Source organism: Ranitomeya imitator, chromosome 6 (assembly GCF_032444005.1).
Source record: "Ranitomeya imitator isolate aRanImi1 chromosome 6, aRanImi1.pri, whole genome shotgun sequence".
In the NCBI taxonomy this organism is placed as follows: Eukaryota; Metazoa; Chordata; class Amphibia; order Anura; family Dendrobatidae; genus Ranitomeya; species Ranitomeya imitator.
In genome coordinates, this window is record NC_091287.1 from 400,249,910 (window position 1) to 400,273,724 (window position 23,815).

The 23,815-nt window shown below is 46.7% G+C and overlaps 1 protein-coding gene across 1 annotated transcript in view; it reads right to left on the minus strand.

Annotated features, from left to right (window-relative positions):
• Positions 1-14,022: 14,022 nt before the first annotated feature.
• Positions 14,023-23,815, minus strand: part of LOC138643400 (histamine H3 receptor-like) — a 36,197-nt gene continuing 26,404 nt past the window's right edge. The window contains exon 4 of the mRNA XM_069732316.1: positions 14,023-14,775. Within this exon, the coding sequence (XP_069588417.1) occupies positions 14,023-14,775 (753 nt within the window). The remainder of the gene's footprint in view (positions 14,776-23,815) is intronic.

Here is a 23,815-nt window from a genome sequence, read left to right on the forward strand (position 1 = left end):
GGCTAATTAAGGGATATTATTACTGCAGTGATGTATTTATTTTATTTTTTGAGTATACTGTTTTAAATGGGGGGGCGGTCCTGTTACTGTGCAGAGTGACACTATATCACCTTTTTTTCTTCATGTGATGTAATGTAGAAGTTGTGAAAAATTAAGTAATGTGTTCTGCAAGCGGAGCTCGAGATAACTGTGTTATTTCCTGCAGAAACGAGTCCTGGCTGGAAGTAATGATGGCGGTCTGTGCTGGATGAAAGATGAAGGACTTCACCTAGAGACGTCACTGGTGAGTCAGTGTTACCTATACACTGACACTATACACTGTATACTATATAGAGGTCCTGTGTATAATGTCACCAGTGATCTCTGTATTACCTCTACACAGACACTGCATACTAAGTACAGATCTCCTGTGAATACTGGCACTTATGGTGATAGTATTGTGGTTTTTTTTTATTACTGATCAGTATTGTAGTATTCAGTCACTATGTGGTGGTAATATGTGGTCTGGAAATGGTGTTGTGGTATTTGTCCCTTGTATGTAGTATTATTCGGTCACTATGTGGCCTGGTCATGGTGTGGTGGTATTAAGTCACAGGTGTGGCATGTGGGGGTGACACCATTAGGCCCAGTTTAAGTTCTACAAAACAGGAAAACCGTTTTTGGTAACCTTTGTGTGTATTGAGCCGGGGGGGGGGGGGCGCCAAACTCGGGAACAGCCCCGGGCGGCAAAAGCTCTAGCTACGCCTCTGAACCAGAGGGTAGGAGATTGCAGGTCTCCTGGCCACAACTGACACCTGAAGGCACAGCAGCAGATTAGAGTCCGGAGTCATCATGAGAGAGGGACACTTGTAAAAAGGCTCAAGCTGCCTGCCATGCGGGTAGTGTTCTATCTAAAGGACAGATTGAGAGAGGGACTTGAGGAAAGCTAATGCATCAAGAACCCAGAATTCAGCGCAGAAAGGAAGGCTTCCAACCCCATCTGCCAAGGGGGATTCCGAACCGCTTCCAGGCTGCTCGGATTTCAAAGATCATCTGTAACCTGTGCCCTGGACTGCAATTTCACCAGTAAAAGTTAAAGAGACTGCAAATCCTGTGTCCTCCAATTATTTCCTGAACCCCAACATCTATAACTCCTCATAGACTGTCCTAGTAGCCCTGGGGCTTCCACTCCACCTGTGGGGAACGAAACCATCTAAGCTGCCTTACCATCAGCACAAGTGGACCCCTTTAAGCAGCGTCAACCATCCCTGGCCGAGTACCACAGGTGGCGTCACGAACATTACTACATTAGACTTTATTTCCTCATCCATTAATCCTCTTTAACTGGACGCCCAGGGCCACGGACCGTGTCACTGCCACTGTGACCATCCTAAGAACCGTGCTGACCTGTTACCGAGTATCCCACAGCTCTAGTGGGCGCTCTACTTCCACCATGCTTGGCAGTACCACCTAGTCTTCCACACGGTCCAGTCTCATCAGCCAACAGTCTAGATCACTTAATCATTACCCTGATCCTCCTTCCTTCAACCATGTTGAGTGCCAGGAGACTAATGATCCCACACTAGGACACTCTGAAGAGCTCTTTACAACATTACTTCTTGATCGTGGCCTCTTACTTGCATGTTCCAAGAGGGACAAGGGGAGATGCTGTTTAGTGATGCACAACATTTAGAGCAGCCACAAGAAAATGACGGTGGGGAATGGCAAATTTTGCCTAAGGAGAAAGATTATGATGAGACACGGCATCCGATAAGTCAAGTTGTTGTTAAGTCGCCAAGTCAGGAGGAACAGGGTGCATCGGTGGAAGATGAATTGGTGGATGACCCAAGCTTGGAATTAGGCATGCAGAGCAATGCCAGCAGAGCTGAGGGGAAGGGATTGGCTGCTGTGAAACAGTCAGGAAGAGGCAGTGGAATGACTAGAGGGAGAAGGCATATGTTCCGCATAGCAACGACGCTCCTGAATTTCTATGTCAAAGAGTTAGGTGTTCCCCAGTCTGGGACTCTTTTAAAAGAGAGTCCTGAGACAAAGAAAAATGGTAATTTGCAACTTGTGCCATACCAAGATTAACAGGGGCCTGACCACTAAAGGTACCTTCACACTCAGCGACGCTGCAGCGATACCGACAATGATGTCGATCGCTGCAGCGTCGCTGTTTGGTCGCTGGAGAGCTGTCACACAGACAGCTCTCCAGCGACCAACGATCCCGAAGTCCCCGGGTAACCAGGGTAAACATCGGGTTACTAAGCGCAGGGCCGCGCTTAGTAACCCGATGTTTACCCTGGTTACCAGCGTAAACGTAAAAAAAACAAACACTACATACTTACCTACCGCTGTCTGTCCCCGGCGCTCAGCTTCTCTGCACTCCTCCTGCACTGGCTGTGAGCACAGCGACCGGAAAGCAGAGCGGTGACGTCACCGCTCTGCTTTCCGGCTGACCGACGCTCACAGCCAGTGCAGGAGGAGTGCAGAGAAGCTAAGCGCCGGGGACAGACAGCGGTAGGTAAGTATGTAGTGTTTGTTTTTTTTACGTTTACGCTGGTAACCAAGGTAAACATCGGGTCACTAAGCGTGGCCCTGCGCTTAGTAACCCGATGTTTACCCTGGTTACCAGTGAAGACATCGCTGGATCGGTGTCACACACGCCGATCCAGCGATGTCTGCAGGGAGTCCAGCGACGAAATAAAGTTCTGGACTTTCCTCAGCGACCAACGATCTCCCAGCAGGGGCCTGATCGTTGGTCGCTGTCACACAGAATGATTTCCTTAACGATATCGTTGTTACGTCACAAAAGGCAACGATATCGTTAACGATATCGTTATGTGTGAAGGTACCTTAAGACCCTAACCACCACCAGCATGATCAGGCACTTGTCATGCAAGCACCTGACTCAGTGGGCCGAATGCCTGGGTCTACGATTGGTGACAGCACTGCCAGCATGTGACAACACAACCTCTTCCCCTGTGCTAGGTTCTTCCCAGTCCCCTGTCCATGACACTAGTGCAGATGTCTCACACCATGCATCTGTCCTTGCACATTCTGACTCACCATCATCAGACACTTCCAAATCCTTCTCTCAGAACAGCGTTCAGCTCTTCCTATCCCAGACTTTGGAACAAAACAGAAAAATTCCAGCAACCCAACCAAAGGCTAAATGGGCATATTTCCAGGCAGTTTCTTTGGAAATATTGCCTTTTAAGCTTATCGACTCAGAGGATTTCCAACTCATGGTGGTAGCTGTTCTTCGGTACTCGGTCCCCAGCTGCCACTTTTTCTCCCAATGTAGCATCCCCACCTTGTACCAGCTTGTTTCCAGGAACATCACCCGTGCCCTTACCAACGCGGTTACTGGGATTATCCAATTAATGATCAACACATGGACAAGCGCTTGTGGCCAGGGATGCTACATTTCCCTGACAGCATATTTTGTGAATATTGTGGAGGCTGGAGTTGAGTCCTACCCTGGTGAAAGAAGGTTGCGGGATGCAGTGACAGACAGAATGCAGAGCAAGGGTTAACAAATTTAACAGTTTTAATTTAACAGGGGGTTAACTCCTCGCAGGGAGATGAAGGGTTAAACGGGGGAACAGCAGTCCAATGGCGAAGAATAAGCAGGATTAATAAACAAGGTAACAATAGTTCTGTTGTGCACTTATAATGTCAGGAGTTCTTCAGAATGCAGGTACCACGTGGGGGTTGGTAGCGCCAGCAACGGCTGGCGTGGTGTTTGTCCAAGGAGATTTGGTTGGTTACGGCGGTCTGTCTTGTGGCGGCAGCGGTCGATCTCCGGCACCTTCCACTGAGCCCCTAGTCCATGAACATATTCAGCTGGAGCAAACAAGACCGTGGGAAGGTATATGCTGGTAAGGTGGGCTGCAATCCAGTACCTGGTTCTCTCTTTGCGGCATGTGCGCTGTACTCACGGTCCCAAAGTGCACGGCACCTCGTTCTCTGCCAGCTACCAGGAGCACTGCACTTCTTGCTCAGCAACCCCCCACTGGTCATGGCGGGAGTACACGGATGTGGGCCAGCACAGTCCCGCTGCTCAAGGGACGGAGCATTTCTCTCTCTGTGCTGCACGCTGCCTGTTCCCACCAAGACTAACTGCTTCCACGCACGCTGTGGCTGTACCTGCATAGCCACACCCCCTGTTTCCGAGTGCAAAAGTCTGTCCGGTCTCTTACTCCTTCCTCCGGACAACAGAGGAGACAGTCCTGAGAGTTCCAGACCCAGCATAGGACAGGTACGCAGGGCCTGGTTCTCCTCCTTACACTCCCCCTCTCCATTAGCCCACCATTCCACTGGGCAAAAGTTCCAGCATTAAACATTGACACTCCTCCATTTCTCGTATGATCCAAATAAACTGGTCTTGTTCATAATGATTGAGTGGTATTCCAGCTGTTGTTTGTTCTGTGGGGCATAAATCAGGTTGAGTAGCCGAGTCAGGTTGGGCAGTGGAGCCAGGTTGAATGGGCGAGGGCGGGGACGAGCCCAGATTCAGTGGAGCAGCCACATCTGGAGTTTCAGGCTCTTGACCCTTTCCTGGGTCGATAGGTGATGGGCCAGAAAATTCTTCTTCCTTACAATCAACAGTTGTAGGAGGGAGTGTTTCAGGAACGTTTCGTGTTCTCTCCAACTGATCTGGGTCTTGTGACCAACAAGGACGTAGCATGTACTCGGGGGGGCGTCTTCTTCCCCTTTGGGTTGAATCTCATAGACAGGACCTTTGGATCCAATCCAGCATTTCACCCAGTATGTGGTTTTCTCCCACAAATACTCCAACTTGCCCCAAGGCCACTTGTCTCGAACCAGTACTCGGTCTCCGGCGTTGAGAGCAGTCCCTCGCAGGGGCATCGTCTCATGATGTTCAAGCTCCCGAAACTTGGTCTGGACGAATCAATGCAGAGTTTGTAAATGGTGGCGATGCTCATGGACCCAGGTGGACACTCCCCATCCGCGGGTAGTCCTCCTCGGGGTCCAACTCCAACTCAGTGATCTCTCGCCCTCTTCAGCCGAACAGCAGGGTGTATGGCATGTATCCAGTTGTGCCGTGTACCCAGTTGTTGTACACCCAAACTAAGTCGGCCACATACTCAGGCCAACAAACTTTCCGGTCCTCCTCTAGCATCTTCAGCATCTGAATCAGAGCAGATTGAAATGCTCACAGGCTCCATTTCCTTGTGAATGATAGGGCGTCGTTCTGGATTTCTCAATCTGATACAGGCGATGCAGTTCTTCCATTACACTTCCTAGGAAACAAGCACCTTTGTCAGAGTGGATTCTCTTTGGACAACCGTATACTCGGATGAAGTCTCTGCAAATGACTTGTGCCACCGACTGGGCAGTCTGATCCCGGGTCGGCGTTATCACAGCAAATTTGGTAAAATGATCGGTCATCACCAACAGTGTTCATATCCTAGGCGACCTGGACCCACAGTCAAGTAATCGATCATCAATACCTCTAGGGGTGCAGAAGTCATGATGGTCTGCATAGGGGCCCTCTGCTCTGGAAGCTTAGCCAGTTTGCAGTTCCTTCACCTGTGACAAGGTTCGTCTACTGCAGTCTTTAGCTGAGGATGATAGACCAACTTCTGCAGCCACTGGAATGTCTTCTCCGGGCCAAACTGGCCCCTCTCTCGTGAGCTTCGGTGGCCACCTCACTTATCAGTTTTTCAGGAAGCACCACTTGCCAGGTAATTCCCAACTCTCGTGCCAGCTGCACTTTCCAGTACAACAAGCCATATTCCAGCTGAAGCCTCTACCTTTGCCGGAGGATCTGCAGTGTTCCAGGGGACAGGGCCTACCTCTCTTCTCGGCTGAGAAGTTGCTTCAAGGCCACCCACTGCCTCAACCGAGCGAGTTCCCCATCCTCTTGCTGAAGCCGGACCCAGTCATCACATGGTCATCCCATTATGTGTTCTCCGGACGGCTCCCGGAACTGTCCCTGTGTTGCCGCCAATGTCCTGGCGTGGTTCTGAAACCCAGGGATCTCTTCAGCCTCCAGCTCTTTGTCCAATTAAGTCAAGGTCACTCGTGAGTCACTCTGGATAGAGCATCAGCATGCGTATTCTCAACTCCTCTCCGATATGCGATCTTGTATCGGTACTTTGCCATACGGGCCACCCTTCTCTACTCCAGAGCCCCCAGTTTTGCGTTTTCCAGGTGGGCCAGAGGATTGTTATCAGTGCGTACCAGGACTTCAGACCTGGACAGGTACTCAGCGAATTTCTTGGTCATTGCCCACACTAAAACCAGCAGTTCCAGCTTGAAAGAGCTGTAATTATCTGGATTTCGTTCAGCGTCATGAAGAGACCGTCTCGCATAAGAAATCACTCACTCTTTCCCGTCCTGCATCTGCAACAATACAGCTCCTAGTCCGTGTATACTCCCATCGGTGTGGAGGATGAAAAGTTGTGAGAAGTCTGCATAGGCCAGTACGGGTGCTTCGGTCAGTGCCATTTTTAGGGCTCGGAAAGTTTCTTCCTGGCTATCTCCCGATTGGATGGTCCGATTCTTGGTGCCGTATGGTACTCCCTTCAACAATTCCAGCAGCGGATTAACAATTCAAGTGAAGTTTTTCACGAACCATCAATAGTATCCGGTAAGTCCCAGAAAGGCCCGGACATCCTTCACCGTCTTCGGAGTGGGCCAGTCCTGCACTGCTGCTATCTTCTCATGTGCCGGTCTCACCCTTTTGGCAGATGCGACATGTCCCAGATATTCAATCTGCTTGCGAAAGAGATGACACTTCCAAGGTTTCACTTTCAGGCTGTGCTTCTGAAGCTGACTTAACATATGTTCCAATGTTCCAGCCATTGCAGGTGATCCTCAAAGGTGACGGCATAGACGATGATGTCATCTAAATAGATGAGGGTTGCTTCAAAATTCAGGTCCCCCAAACATCTCTTCATCAATCGTTGGAAGATCCCAGGTCCGTTGGTAAGGCCAAAAGGCATCCGATTGAACTCGAACAATCCCATAGGCAGTATGAATGCTGTCTTCGCCCGGTCTTGCTCGGACATGGGCACTTGTCAATATCCACTGGCCAGATCCAGCTACGAGAAATACTTCACTTTTCCCAGAGCAGACAAGGACTCCTCAATCCTTGGTAGCAGGTATGAGTCTCGCACAGTGTAGGCATTCAGCTTCCGGTAATCTACACAGAAACGCAGGGTTCCGTCCTTCTTTTGTACTAGAACAATGGGGGCAGTCCATGGGCTTTGGCTCTTTTGGATGACCCCACTCTGTAGCATATGCACCAACATCCCTTTCACATCCTGGTGCATTTGTAGTGGAATTTGTCGATATCATTCCCGAATGGGTGCAGTCTTTCCCATTGGAATCTCATGGGTGATGGCTGTGGTGCAGCCAAAATCATCGTCATGATGGGCAAAAACATCCTAGTATCGCTCTAGCACTGCTTCCACTTGTAGCTGTTGTGGTGAGAGTTCCGTTAGTTCAGCCCGCATCTGCTCCAGGATTCGGGGTCCTTCTTTAAGGTGACTAGAGGCGGTTCAGAGGACACCACCACGGACACTGTCCAGGGATCCCCTGTTTCACCATCAATTGAACAGCCTCTGGTGGTATCAACTCTTCCAGCATACCCATTATCTGAACTGCTACTTTTTTTTGGGCAGGAGTGTAAGACTGTCCTCTCCTAGGTTGACACATCGCACCGGCACATTACCGTCGTGAACTGTGGCTAACGTCCGTGCAATGAGAAGCCCTGGAGGTAGTTGTTCCATTAAATTGAGCTCTATCTGAACTTCTACTCCTTCAAGAGGGGTGCAGGCTCGGATGGGCAGAGTGAGCACAATCTGACCTGGTGGTAGAATGATGTTGACAGCTGCTGGAATGACCACCTTCCCCAGTGTTTTTCCTTCACTCAACATCTCTTGGGCCTGGGCCACCCGTATCAGCTTTTGAAGCCCCTTTCTCTGGGGGGTGTAAGGGCTCCATCGATTCAGGAACACATCTGCCGACCCATTGACCAGGATGCTCCTGAGTTCTTTCAACACGTTCATTCCTAGAGTCACAGTGGGACCATTGCCTGGGTCCCCGGTGGTTAACACGACTCCTTTCTGGCCCACATCTTTGCTGCACACAGTGATTTGCATCCAGACCACCCCTGTGACCGGGATGGGTAACTGTTTTGCCGCCATCAATTTAATAACTGGGCCCCATTCAGGCCACATCGCCAGGGATAATGATGTCTGAAATAATTTTCGGGCACAGTAGTTACTTGAGAACCGGTATCAACTAAACTGCGGACGGCCTGACCATCCATTTCAGCCCATACAAGAGGACTCAGAGGCACTAAACTTGTGGGACTTCCTTTTCTCCTTCTTGACTGCTCAGACTAAGGGGCGGTATCCCCCAGCCACAGAGCCCACTAGTTTAAAAACGGCGGCGGTTGGGAGATCTCTCCTGGCGCGTGCATCCGTGGGTATAATGTGCAATGTCTCCACATGCAACACAGATCGGCAGTTTTTCTGTGTGAGGTTGTCTCTTTTCCTGGCGAGACTTGGGATTAGTTTGATCTCTGGAGGGTTATAGGGTTAGGGGAGGTTTCTTCCTTAAGTAGGACCATTCTTCTCACACACCAAGCTTGGTTCAGTTGCAAGCGGAGTGGATACCTTCTTTGCTCCGGACCTTCGCTGCCGGGGCTCTCACTCCCTGCTCTTGCTCGCGTGCGCGCGTTCCTCCGCCCCAACCTCCAAAAAAGACATACGAGGATTAACCCGCAAGCGCTCCCGCAAAGCCTGTTTAAGCAACGCATCTCTAAAGCCAGCCACTAGTTGGTCTCTCAGAACTGTGTCAGGAGGCCCTACGCCTACGTCATCCCGCTTAGCGATCGCAGCATGAACCTTCTGCAGCGCATTCATGTATTGGGTCACCGACTCACCCTCCCTTTGGACACGACTAAACAAGCGCATGCGCAATTCCCTGATGTCAATGCATTTCATCTAGAATTTGTAACACCTTGGTAAAGGTGTTTCGCTCATGTGGGGCCAGAACATGATGGAGCATCTTGCTTCTCCTTCCAGAGCCATCATGGTAATCTCCACCTGTATCGCGGGGGTCATGGGATGCATCCTCAACATGCCCTTAACCTGCTCAGTCCAGTCTCATAGTAAAGTGTTGCTCCCTGTGAACTTTGGAAGGTTGCTCAGCATGGCTCCCAGCGATATATTGGCCCTTGGGGTACCCAGGGCTGCCTGATCTGTCTCTCCTGAACCTGTGGACAGCATCCTGCCGACTGCACCAAGTGAATAATCACAATGAAGAAAAGAAAGAAAAAGCCAGCTCACCGATCTTCAGAAGGTGCACAGAACCCCCGTTCTGATGAGACGTACCATATAGAAAATTGAAGAAAGTTCGTTCCAGCTCTTCTTGATAAAAACTTCTTGACTTTATTTCATAAGATTAAAATACAAACAACACTTCGGACATCACTATAATACATAGGAGGACATGAGCTACGCATTTCGATCGCTGCCGTGATCTTTATCAAAACTCCGCTTTGATAAAGATCACGGCAGCGATCGAAACACGTAGCTCATGTACTCCTGTGCATTATAGTGATGTCTGAGGGGCTGTTTGTATTTTAATCTTATGAAATAAAGTCAAGAAGTTTTTATCAAGAAGAGCTGGGACAAACTTTCTACAATTTCCTACGCCAAGTGAAAGCAGGTCGCGGCATGCAGTGACAGACGGAAGGCAGAACAAGAGTTAACAAATTTAACAGTTTTAATTTAACAGGGGGTTAACTCCTCGCAGGGAGATGAAGGGTTAAATGGGGATTAGCAGTCCAATGGAGAAGGATATGCAGGGTTAATAAACAAAGTAGCAATAGTTCTTTTGTGCACTTATCCTGTCAGGAGTTCTTCAGAATGCAGGAACCACTTGGGGGTTGTTAGAGCCGGGAACGGCTGACACGGTGTTTGTCCAAGGAGATTCGGTTGGTCACGGCGGTCCATTTTCTTGCGGTAGCGGTCGGTCTCCAGCACCTTCCGCTGAGCCCCTAGTCCATGAACATATGCAGCCGGAGCAAACAAGGCCGCAGCACAATCAGGGTCCCCCGTGGGCAGGAAGGTATATGCTGGTAAGGTGGGCTGCAAACATCTGTCAAGTACCCAGTTCTCTCTTTGCGGCACGTGTGCTGTACTCACGGTCACGAAGTGCACGGCACCTTGTTCTCTGCCAGCTACCGGGCGCACTGCACTTCTCTTTCTGCAACCCATAGCGGGAGTACATGGACGTGGGCCGGCGCAGTCCTGGAGCTCAAGGGACGGAGCACTTCTCTCTCTGTGTTGCGGGCTGCCTGTTCCCACCAAGACTGACTGCTTCCGCGTGCGCTGTGGCTGTAGTCGCTTAGCCACACTCCTATTTCCGAATGCAATGGTCTGTCCGGTCTCTTACACCTTCCCCTGGAAAACAGAGGAGACAGCCCCAACAGTTTCGGACCCAGCATAGGACAGGTACCCACGGCCCGGTTCTCCTAACACTGGCATGGCACACATGCTCCTAATGCAGAGGATTGCTGGCCCTACTTCTATCAGGGTTTCCTCCACATCATACATCAGTTCCTGCACCCCCTCCTGTTTCTCCTCATCCTCCATCTCCAATGTGTTATCTAAGAGCACGTTGTCCACATCAGCCGGAAGCTAGGAGCTCTGCAGCACTGCCTCAGCAAGTCGACAACAGTCGACTAATTTGTCTAGGACACAAATCACACACCGCAGCAGAGTTATTGAAAGGAATAACAGACCAGAAAGATATCGGGCTTTTGCCAGTGAACCTCCAACCAGGCATGGTCGTGTGTGATAATGGGCATAACCTGGTGGGGAATGTGAAGCTTGGCAAGTTCACACATACTGTACCATGCTTGGCCCACGTGCTCAACTTGGTAGTTCAGCAGTTTCTGAAAACCTACCCAGATTTGCCAGAGCTTCTGGTCAAGGCACACTTCATCAGTACCCATTTCCGCAAGTCGGCTACAGCTATCCAGCTTTGGCAATGCTGCAGCAGCGCATATAAGTGTCAGCTCACCAACTGATGTGCAACGTGATCACGTGCTGCAACTCCACACTGCACATGCTGGAAAGACTTTGTGAGCAACAGAGGCCAGTTGTAAAATACCAGCTCCAACACGCACCTCGGTACTCAGGTCAGCCTCCACACATGCAAACTGAAGAGAGAGCATGTATGTCTGATATTTGTTTGGTTCTTTGAGGACTCCATAAAGACTTTGAACAAGACTTTGAGGACTCCACAAAGAACGTAATCAGCGATGACGCCACTATCAGCACTACGATCAAGCTTCTGTGCCTTCTTAAACAGTTGCTGTTGACAATTAAACATGAAGCTTTGCATTTGGACCAGGTGAAGATGGGAAAAGATATGAGACAGAGAGATACTACCCAACCCAGCCTCATCTCATCTGCTTGGCGCAGTTTGGGTAACAATGAGGAAGTCACAGCTGAGGAAGAGGAGGAGGAACAGAAGCTGGCTGATAGCGCAATAGCTGGGCTAGCACCCACACAATCTTCGTCCCATCTCTCCTATGTGTATTGGCTGAGGAGGGGAATGCGGAGAAAAAGATGGAGGAGGAGATGGAGAGAAGTCATCATGGTGGAGACAGTGAAGTGTTGGCTGTAGGGACCTTGGCACATATGGCAGACTTTATGTACAGCTGTCTTTCCCATGACCTTCTTGTTACATTTATCTTGGCCAAAAGAGAGTACTGGTTGCTCACCCTTCTAGACCCACTCTATAAGCACTCTATAATCAGAACTATGCATCTCTTCTTTCTTAGGTGGAGAGATCTTGTAAAAAGGTGCTATAGCAGAAGGCCATTGTGGAAAATATGTTGTAAAAATTCCTATGAGACAACAATAGCAGCACGGGACAAGCTTTCTTGCCCAACAAGGAGGAGAGACAAGGGAGACACACAGCAGAGGAAAGGGCACACTGTGAAAGGCTTAGGCCAATTTCATGACACCAGCATCCAGGGCCTGAGGAATTGGTATTTTGGACAAGCAGGGAAAAGTTCTAAAGATGGTCAAGCAATACCTGGCCGACAAAAACCAGCATACTTCCTAATTCCACTGCGATTTTCAGCTATTATCGTATTTTTCGGATTATAAGACACTTCAGATTATGACGCACCCCAAATTTTGAGGAGAAAAAACGGAATTTTTTTTTTAAATGAAAAGGTGGTGCTTTTTATAATCCATGCGTCTTATTGCTTACCGGGGGTGGTGGCTGCGGTGAAGTGGGGTTTCAGGGTTGCTGCTGGAGGAGGCTGGAGTGAGGTGATGCTGCAGGGTGCAGGCTGGGATGAGGGGGTGTTCCACTGTGCGGCGCACCGCTGCTGGTGTCTCTGGTGCTGCTGCGGGTGTCTTCAGTGCTGCGAGGGGCTCTGCCGACATTTTATGAAAGGCCAGAGCCCCCCGCAGTTTCATGGTTTCCTGTGCGGAGGACTTCGAGAAAATGGTGCAGAGATCTCATCTCCCGAGATCTTTTTGCCGAGATCTCCATCTGCGCCGGCGGCCATTTTCCTGGAGTCCACTGCATAGGTAACCATCGAACTGCGGGTGGCTCTGGCCTTTCACAAAATGTCGTCAGAGCCAAAAATTTGCACTCATCAGCCCAGAAGCTGCACATAGGACGTATTTGGACGTTCCAACATGACTACAATCCAAAACACAAAGCTAAGTCGACCTGTCATTGGCTACAGCAGACCAAAGTGAAGGTTCTGGAGTGGCCATCTCAGTCTCCTGACCTCAGTATCATTGAGCTACTCTGGGGAAATCTCAATGCACAGGTCATGTTAGACAGCCCAGTAATTTATAGAAACTGGAGGCTTTTTGCCAACTGCCACAAAAGAATTCAAGCTGTCATTGATGTTAGAGTGGGTAATACACGGTATTAAGAAATGGGGTATGTGAACTTTTGATCAGGGTCATTTGGATGTTTTGGGTTGTCATTATGATTTAAGAAGAGAAAACAGTAGTTTGACAATATATGGCTTCAACCAACCACTAACCATGAGTGCATGAGTGGAGAAAAAGTTTTGGTGTTATCATTCATATTCTCTAAAAAAATGCCAAGAAAGCAAAATTTTTGCCAAGGTATGTAAACTTTTGAGCACAACTGTATATAAATAATAAATTTGACTTTCAACTTTTTAGCATAAGATTAGTTATACAGATTCTTGGTGAGATATGGAGCCTGAAAGTAAAAAATTCAAAACATTGTTACCCTTTTTCTCATCAGTGTATGTGGCATAAAGCACGATAAGAGGTGGACAAACTTGAATGTCACATACATCACATAGAAGTGATTTTAAGAGAGTACAATACCTCGGGCACTAATCAATAGGTCACAAGGATCAATTAAACAAACAGAAACACAAATGTGATTGTCAGTAATTGTAATGTTGTATGAAGTGTTTTTCAAGAACGAATTGAAAGACAGTGAAACAGAGGATACAATATGACATACAAAAACAATACCAAGGAAAATGCACAGATGGCAAAAGTGTTAATAAATGAAGCTTGTACATATGGAATAATTGGTGCTTTAAAAATAAATAATAAAATGAAAGAAATAAGATCAACATAATTCATACCAAAGGTACCTGTAATCAAAGGAAGAACATACAACAATAAAACCACCGGGTGTCTGATTGATTATACGTACTGTCAAGTGTAAAAACAAAATTCCTGCTTGATCTGTAACATAACAAGGTGAAGCGTAGTAAATATATAAATCTTTGAATTTTGTTCTAAAAGTTCTGCACTTATTGAATGTCCATTATATATATCTTTGTTAGGAACTATTGATAGTTGCCTTGTTTAATTACAAACTTCTTTGTTCAAGTGCATCGTGGTCCATCCTCTCCGAAACAGAACAATTTTGTGCTAAAGACACAAATACCTACACAATTTTTTATTGGTTGTTAGCTAATACCAGTGTGGACCCCAGAAGAAAGGTCCTGTACATTTTGATCAAGAATTATTTGACATTTTTTGCATACTTGGAAATTACTTTGATAAAAGCGCTCCTAAAACTCGAGTGGCACAAAGGATAAAGAATGGGATTAATTGAGGAGTTAATCCACAGCAACCAAAATGTAATGTCATACCAATATGATGCAATACAGTAATCATGGCAGGCAGCCCGAATGGCCATAAGAAATGAGTAAGGAGCCCAACAAATACAAAACACACAAACAAGGATAAACAAAGATTTGGCAACTTTTTGGTCATGGGATAATTTAATAATGTGAATATTACTCTGTTGTGTTCTGACACTTTGTAATCTATTAGGATTTGTCTTTTTGGAAGAGATGTAAGGGAACGATTTAGACGTCATTTTAATTCTTGATAATCCTAAACCATTTTGACCTTGGTGGATCAACCGCCCTGATACCGGTATCTTTAAGATTTCTTCTTCACTTGAGCAAACTGTGAAAACTGAAGATTCTCTTTTCTTTTTGCTTCTTATTTTAATATTCCAATAGATGCTCAGGTTAAAAAATGAAATACTTAAGAGAGGAAGAAAAAAGTCAAAAGTGGAAGCTCCCAGTAGAAAGTGCCAGTTGTTGTAGTATGAAGCTAGACAGAGTTCCTCGGGAATGGAGTTGCCACTAACAAAATAGTCCCATAGAAGAATAGCTGGGCTGTATAAGAGAGATGACAGTATCCAGACTGCAGCCATTTTAAGCACTGTCTTGTAATGTTGTTGCCGCTGAGTGTGATATGCAACCTAAACAACAGAAGACAAAAAATGTTATACATACATAGGAAGTATTATGTGTCTTTTAAAATGTGGCAGGGTTACCAGCCTACTATTTAATATTTTCTGGACAATTGACCCCAAATTCACAGATAAACTAATTTTTTTATGAAAATTCCCACACCCCTTAAAACCACGCCCACTAGAACATGCCACACCCAAAATAATGACTAGAAACCCTAAGACATACAGAATAAGGTGAAAATACTGAGAATTATACCCAATTACAGGAGAAGTGGTTAAAGTATTGTATATATAGAGAATAACACAGATATTGAGAATTACACTATGTATACAGGACTGGAAAAGTGGTACTGTGCAGTGTATATGTAAGGGGTAGCAGAGAGTGGTGTATGCCCCTACCCCTTTAAGCATGTCCCGGTTGAAGCTGGTACTAAATGCTGTATGTTCAATGTGTATATACCTAGTGTTGTGTTTTATAACACTGTTATGTTCTTCATGCTACCATTTGTATATTGAATATAGGGAAAGCATAGTAATAGGTTAGCCACAAGAGGGGGCTTTAGAGAGATTAGAGATAGGAACTCAGGAACAGTAACAGTTAAATTAGGAGGGGCCTGCTGTGGGTAAGAAAGGGAATTTTCTGCTTTTTAGTCAGTGGAGCCAGGGAGCTGAGACAGCTCAGGAGGATCAGAGAGCCCAGTCAGTCACAGAGGGCCTTAGAGCCCGGGGCAACACAGTGGACCCCGCAAAGTTGAAGCAAGGGACCTAGCCATCCAGAGCCACCAGGCCAAAAGTGCAGCAGTAACAGCAGTAGACAAAGAAGCGGTGACAGCGGTAGTGTAGTGAGAGCAAGAGCTACAGCAAAAGTCACAGCAGGACAGTAACGCAGGCCGCTCCTAAAAATGTGGCAGCTTGCTACTTGGGCTGAAGCCCTTTTGTCTGATGTGAAACAGACAAGGGAACTCCTAAGAGTAGTCAAGCTGGACAGGGAGAACGCTGTGTTACGGTGTGGGACGGGACATAGGAACAAGCACAGGGAAAGCAAAGGATATGTACTGTGTTGAATCTTATGTGAATGCTGCCAAAGACATGGATGTGCTGAGAGAAGAAACCAGTAAAGTTATCTGTTTAAAGTTGAACGTGAACTTTGCTTCTTTTTGTGCAACATCAGCAGCAGAACTTCAGCCGCTCATATGGGACCCTGATGGTGCAGATGATATAGCTGAAGGTACGCTAAAAAGGGGACATTGTTTGCATGTGGCGGGAGGTCAGGGCGCGTGTAAGCAGATAGTCTCAGCCACGACTATGGCCCTGGCTCTCCCTCACATATAACCCATTAAAGCCCCTTCAGTACCGGGGGTGATTAGTTGCTACAGGTAGACAGAGGTGGATTAATATGTTAGCCGTTGTGAGCATCATTCAGTCAGAAGTAAGAAGATCTGCTGGAATCCAGCAGCTGGATGCACTGTCTCCTCAGAGGCTGTTCTGAGCAGCTATCAGAATAAGTGAAAAGGAAGGAGACAATACTAGCTGAGAACATGAGTGCCACTTAGTATTACCTACATACATAGAACTCTCATCCTTCCTGAACGCTGTCACTTCAAAAGCTCAAACTCTGAGTTCAGAATGAACAGGATATGTTTAGGAATCCCCAATCTGCAGTGATTAATGGAAAATGGAGGTTCCTTCATTCAGAAGTCAACTTCTGTTTGTACTGCACGTCAGCATTTTTTCACGCATGCACAGTACAAACTGAGGGAAAACATTTAAAAAAATCACAATCAGAGCTTTTTTTCTGCTCAACCCTACCGTGGTTAGAGAAAAGCGCCTGGTTTTTACAGACTGTTGGTAAATCAACGGACGATTGGCAACCCAGACAGGAGGAAATATGCACAACCCTACTTCACTGCGACTTAAAAAGCCATACCCATTTTGGACATTTCTAACATATTCACGGGATAATGCAAACATGTCTGATGGATGTAGGGACCCTCAGGTATGGAGAGAGCAGGCACCTAGTGATCCGGGGATAAGACACGAGAGGAGAGGTGCTGTAACTCCTATAGAAGTGAAATGGTCACACGTGTCTCAGGTGGAAATATGCTGCCTCTCAATAAACAAACAAGTAAAGGAAACAATGAGATTTTACAGTAGTCCATTACAGAAAGCAAATGGCAGCACATTTATATGAATTGGTCTGTATTCCTTATCTGTTCCAATATGATGACTCTATTACTACTTGGTATCTAACAGATTAATCACAACATACACAAACACATACACACTATATAAACAGTACTATGCAAAAATTTTAGGAAAGGCTGGAAAAAATGCTGTAATGTTAGAATCCTTTAACAAATAGAGATGGAAAGAGTTTATTATTATCAATTCACAAAATACAAAGTACCGTATTTTTCGGACTATAAGATGCACCGGACCATAAGACGCACCCCAAATTTTCAGAATAAAAATAAGGAAAAAAAAAATGTTTGAAATGGCGGTACGTCTTACAGTCCGAATTCATCTTACCAGTGAAGGGATCGGCACAGGTGGAGAAAGTGGTCACAGGGGTCTTTCGGTGGTCCAGGCTGGTGCGTTGGCCTCCAGGAAATCCCATCCCATTCTGGTGCTCTGTGCTTGGGCAGGGGTGGAGGCTCTGTGCTTCGGGGTAGTGGCTGTGCTCCGGGGCAGGGGCTGTGCTCCGCTCCAGGACAGTGGCTGTGCTCCGGGGCAGGGGCTGTGGTCTGGAATAGTGGCTGTGCTCCAGGGCAGGGGCTGTGCTCCAGAACAGTGGCTGGGCTCCGGGGCAGTGGCTGGGCTTCGGGGCAGGGGTTGGGCTCCGGGGCAGGGGCTGTGCTGCGGGGCAGGCGCTGTGCTGTGGGGCTGTGGCAGCAGCTCTCTGGGCTCAGTGAGGGCTTCGACGGCATTTCGTCAAAGCCCGGTGGCCCCCCGCTCATCCGTTAATGGCATGGCCATGTTGCGTTGGCCTCCGAGAACATGGGCACCGGAAAAATGGCCGCCGGCTGGCGCACGCTCAGATTCAGATCTTGTTTTGACGAGATCTCGTGACGAGATTTGAATCTGAGCGTGCGCCGGCCATTTTCCCTGCGCCCATGTTCTCGGAGGCCACCGCAACATGCCATTAACGGATGAGCGGGGGACCTCCGGGCTTTTTCGAAATGCTGTCGGAGCCCCCACTGAGCCCAGAGAGCTGCTGCCACAGCCCCGCAGCCCCACAGCACAGCCCCTGCCCGCAGCACAGCCACAGCCGCACAAGCATGGGAAGGGAGGCTGCATCGGGACCGCCGCCGCTGCCGCTGCCACATGATTTGTAAGTATATTGCGACTACAAGACGCACCCCCATTTTCCCCTAACATTTTTGGGGAAAAAAGTGCGTCTTGAAGTCCGAAAAATACGGTATATCAAATAAATAGTTGTTAAGACCTTTAAAAAAGCATCAAAGCATCAATTTTTCTATGTACACTTTCACACAGTTTTAGAAGGACCTCAGCAGGGAGGTTGTTCAACACATCTTGCAGAACTAACCACAGATCTTCTAGAGATGTAGACTTGCACCAATCTTTCTGTCCCTTCATTTAATCGCAGACAGACTTGATGATGTTGAACTTAACCCCTTAGTGACAGAGCCAATTTGGTACTTAATGACCAGGCCAATTTTTGCAATTCTGACCACTGTCACTTTATGAGGTTATAACTCTGGAACGCTTCAACGGATCCCTCTGATTCTGAGATTGTTTTTTCGTGACATATTGTACTTCATGTTAGTGGTAACATTTCTTCGATATTACTTGCGATTATTTATGAAAAAAACGGAAATATGGCGAAAATTTTTAAAATTTTGCAATTTTCAAACTTTGTATTTTTATGCCCTTAAATCAGAGAGATATGTCATAAAAAATAGTTAATAAATAACATTTCCCACATGTCTACTTTACATCAGCACAATTTTGGAAACAAAATTTTTTTTTGTTAGGGAGTTATAAGGGTTAAAAGTTGACCAGCAATTTCTCATTTTTACAACACCATTTTTTTTTAGGGACCACATCACATTTGAAGTCATTTTGAGGGGTCTATATGATAGAAAATAATGAAGTGTGACACCATTCTAAAAACTACACCCCTCAAGGTTCTCAAAACCACATTCAAGAAGTTTATTAACCCTTTACGTGCTTCACAGGAACTGAAACAATGTGGAAGGAAAAAATGAACATTTAACTTTTTTTTGCAAACATCTTAATTCAGAACCATTTTTTTTATTTTCACAAGTGTAAAAACAGAAATGTAACCATAAATTTTGTTATGCAATTTCTCCTGAATACGCCAATACCCCATATGTGGGGGTAAACCACTGTTAGGGCGCACCGCAGAACTTAGAAGTGAAGGAGCGCCGTTTGACTTTTTCAATGCAGAATTGGCTGGAATTGAGATCGGACACCATGTCACATTTAGAGAGCCCCTGATGTACCTAAACAGTGGAAACTCCCCACAAGTGACACCATTTTGGAAACTAGACCCCTTAAGGAACTTATCTAGATGTGTGGTGAGCACTTTGAACCCCCAAGTGCTTCACAGAAGTTTATAACGTAGAGCCGTGAAAATAAAAAATCGCTTTTGTTTACACAAAAATGATCTTTTTGCCCACAAATTCTTATTTTCACAAGGGTAACAGGAGAAATTAGACCACAAAAGTTGTTGTGCAATTTCTCCTGAGTACGCTGATACCCAATATGTGGGGGTAAACAACTGTTAGGGCGCACCGCAGAGCTTGGAAGAGAAGGAGTGCCGTTTTACTTTTTCAATGTAGAATTGGCTGGAATTGAGATTGGACGCCATGTCGCGTTTGGAGAGCCCCTGATGTGCCTAAACAGTGGAAACCCCCCACAAGTGACACCATTTTGGAAACTAGACCCCTTAAGGAACTTATCTAGATGTGTGGCGAGCACTTTGAACCCCCATGTGCTTCACAGAAGTTTATAACGTAGAGCCGTGAAAAAAAAAATTGCATTTTTTCTACAAAAATGATCTTTTTGCCCACAAATTCTTATTTTCACAAGGGTAACAGGAGAAATTAGACCACAAAAGTTGTGCAATTTCTCCTGAGTACGTCGATACCCAATATGTGGGGGTAAACCACTGTTTGGGCGCACCGCAGAGCTTGGAAGAGAAAGAGTGCCGTTTTACTTTTTCAATGTAGAATTGGCTGGAATTGAGATCGGACGCCATGTCGCGTTTGGAGAGCCCCTGATGTGCCTAAACAGTGGAAACCCCCCACAAGTGACACCATTTTGGAAACTAGACCCCTTAAGGAACTTATCTAGATGTGTGGCGAGCACTTTTAACTCCCATGTGCTTCACAGAAGTTTATAACGTAGAGCCGTGAAAAAAAAAAATTGCATTTTTTCTACAAAAATGATTTTTTTCCCACAAATTTTTATTTTCACAAGGGTAACAGGAGAAATTAGACCACAAAAGTTGTTGTGCAATTTCTCCTGAGTACGTCGATACCCAATATGTGGGGGTAAACCACTGTTTGGGCGCACGGCAGAGCTCGGAAGGGAAGGAGCGCCTTTTTGGAATGCAGACTTTGATAGAATGGTCTGTGGGCATTATGTTGCGATTGCAGGGCCCCTGATGTACCTAAACTGTAGTAACCCCCCACAAGTTACCCCATTTTGGAAACTAGACCCCCCAAGGAACTTATCTAGATGTGTGGTGAGAACTTTGAATGCCCAAGTGCTTCACAGAAGTTTAGAATGCAGAGTCGTGAAAATAAAAAATATTTTTTTTTTCACAAAAAAGATTTTGTAGCCCCCAAGTTTTTATTTTCACAAGGGTAACAAGAGAAATTGGACCCCAGAAGTTGTTGTCCAATTTATCCCGAGTACGCTGATGCCCCATATGTGGGGGTAACCCACTGTTTGGGCGCACGGCAGAGCTCAGAAGGGAGGGAGCACCATTTGACTTTTTGAGCGCAAAATTGGCTGTCGTGTTTGGAGACCCCCTGATGTACCTAAACAGTGGAAACCCCCCAATTCTAGCTCCAACCCTAACCCCAACACACCCCTAACCCTAATCCCAACCTCATCCATAATCCTAATCACTAACCCTAACCATAATCACAACCCTTACCCCAAAACAACCCTAATGTCAACCCTAACCATAACCCTAATCAAAACCCTAAATCCAACACACCCCTAATCCTAATCTCAACCCTAACCTCAAACCTAACCCTAATCCCAATACACCCCTAATCACAACCCTAACCTTAACCCTAATCCCAAACCTAACCCTAATCCCAAGCGTAACCCTAATGCCAACCCTAACCCTAATACGAACCCTAATCCGAACCCTAACCCTAATCCCAGCTCTAACCCTAACTTTAGCCCCAACCCTACCCCTAACCCTACCCCTAACCTAACCCTAACCCTACCCCTAACCCTACCCCTAACCCTAACCCTACCCCTAACCCTAACCTAACCCTACCCCTACCCCTAACCCTAACCTAACCCTACCCCTAACCCTACCCCTAACCTAACCCTAACCCTAACCCTACCCCTAACCCTACCCCTAACCCTACCCCTAACCTAACCCTACCCCTAACCCTAACCTAACCCTACCCCTAACCCTACCCCTAACCCTACCCCTAACCTACCCCTAACCCTACCCCTAACCTAACCCTAACCCTACCCCTAACCCTAACCCTAATCCTACCCCTAACCCTACCCCTAACCCTAACCCTAACCCTACCCCTAATTTTAGCCCCAACTGCTGTTCTCCTGCCGGCCGGCAGATGGAGACAGATGGCGGGCCCACTGGGCATGCGTCCGCCATGTTCTGCTGCCGGCGGCCAGGAGGAGCAGCAAGAGGATCCAGGGACCTAGGTGAGCATGCTAGGGTCCCCGAATCCCCCTATTTCTCTGTCCTCTGATGTTCGATCACATCAGAGGACAGAGAATTACACTTTACTTTTTTTTTTTTTTTGCGGTCGCCGGTAAACAGTTAATTACCGGCGATCGCAAAACAGGGGTCGGTAATACCGACCCCGATCGTGCTCTTTGGGGTCTCGGCTACCCCCGGCAGCCGAGACCCCAAAGATTCTCCCGGTGCCGGCCGGCGGGCGCGCTGCGCATGCGCCCGCCATTTTGAAGATGGCGGCGCCCACCGGGAGACACGAGGAGCATCGGGGGAGCTAGGCGAGTATTGGGGGGCCACCTGGGACCCCTTTTCTCTGTCCTCCGATGTGCGATCACATCGGAGGACAGAGAAATTAAAAAGAGATCGCTTTTTTTTTTTTTTTTGCGATCGCCGGTAAACGGTTAATTACCGGCGATCGCAAATGCGGGGTGGGTTAAAAACCCCCCGAATCATGTTCTCTGGGGTCTCGGCTACCCTCGGCAGCCGAGACCCCGGAGAAAATCGGCCTCTGGGGGGCGCTATGGACTTTTTCCACAGCGCCATTAATTAACGGCGCTGTGGTTTAAGTACCCTTAGCGGCCGCCGTTAAAAGGCGTATCGGCGGTCGCTAAGGGGTTAAAGCTCTGTGAGGGCCATATCATCATCTTCATTATTCCTTGCACTTCATCACGCTGTAGATAGTTCTTAATGATGTTGACTGTATGTTTCCTGTTGTTCTGCTGCAGATTAAATTTGTAGCCAATCATACACCTCCCTGATGGTATCTCGTGATGGATAAGTATTACCTATATTTCCCATTATTGATGACGTCATTTGTTTTGACAAAATTCCCAACTCCATTTAGTGAAATACAGCCCCAAACTTGCAAGCAACCAACATCATGCTTCATCATGCAGACGATCATTATTGTACCACTCACCAGCCTTTCTGTGACAAACTGCCATCTGTAACTGCCAAATACGGTATTTCAAATTTTGTCTCATCAGTCCTGAGAACCTGCTGCCATTTTTTCTGTATTCCAGTTCCTATGTTTTTCTGCACAGTTGAGTCGCTTTCATTTGTTTCCATGGCAAATTTGTGTTTTTTTGCCACAAATCTGGCTAAACTTCGTCAGACAATAAATGGGCCTAACTGGATTCCTATATTTGCTAGTTCTTTTCCAATTCCAATGTTGCACTAGCTTTCATTGGCCAACCACTGCATCTATGGTCCTGAAAAATGTCCATTTCATGGTGTCCCTAAGACTGAGAAATCCAGGCAAATGCTTATCCATTATGAAATACCATCAGTGAGCTGACTAATTGACTTCAAATTTATTATGTAGCAAGCCAAGGGGTATTCCATCTCCAAGAGCATATCCCAGTGTGTAGTAGGTGTAATAATAATAATATTAGCAAATACCTCAAATTAGAAATGTAGTATAGTTCTTCTGATTCACTATGTCTCTATTCTCATGTGCAGGGCCTTGCAAGACCTTAAGTAGCCATGGTTACAATCACTGATATAGTGACAGTTAGTTAGCTAGTTGCTAGTGGTCATAACCATGGATACCTAAAGTCCTGCAATGTTTAGCATAGCGCATAGTACATAACCTGCATAGTTTGGCCTACAAAATGCTAATTAACAAGAATTGAATCACAGGTAAGGGTAATTATTCATTAAGCATGTGTCAAGCAGTTGACCGTAAAAGGGTATTACTTAACAAAAAAAAACACATTCCAATTTCATGTTAGCAATGGCACCGCATGGAAGAGAAATGTTACATGACCTGATAAAGAAAATAATTTCTTTACACAAGAAAGGTGAAAACTATAGGAAGATCATAAAGCTTTACTTTTTAGTAAGAATATTGTAGCAAAAAAGATGCAAAAATTTAAAAAAGATGGAACTGCAATCATTCCACAGAGACACCCTGTCTGACTACAGACTTTAAAGAGAACCTGACACATAATTTCAAGCATCTAAACTGTCCCAAGTGTGATGTTAGCTTGCGCAGTCTCGGCACATGTGCTGCTCCCCGCTCAACACTGCGCAAGCATCGTAGGTTTGACGCTACACAATGCGCAAGCGATGCTGCCTGCTCAACTGTGCGCAAGCACGGCTCCAAGC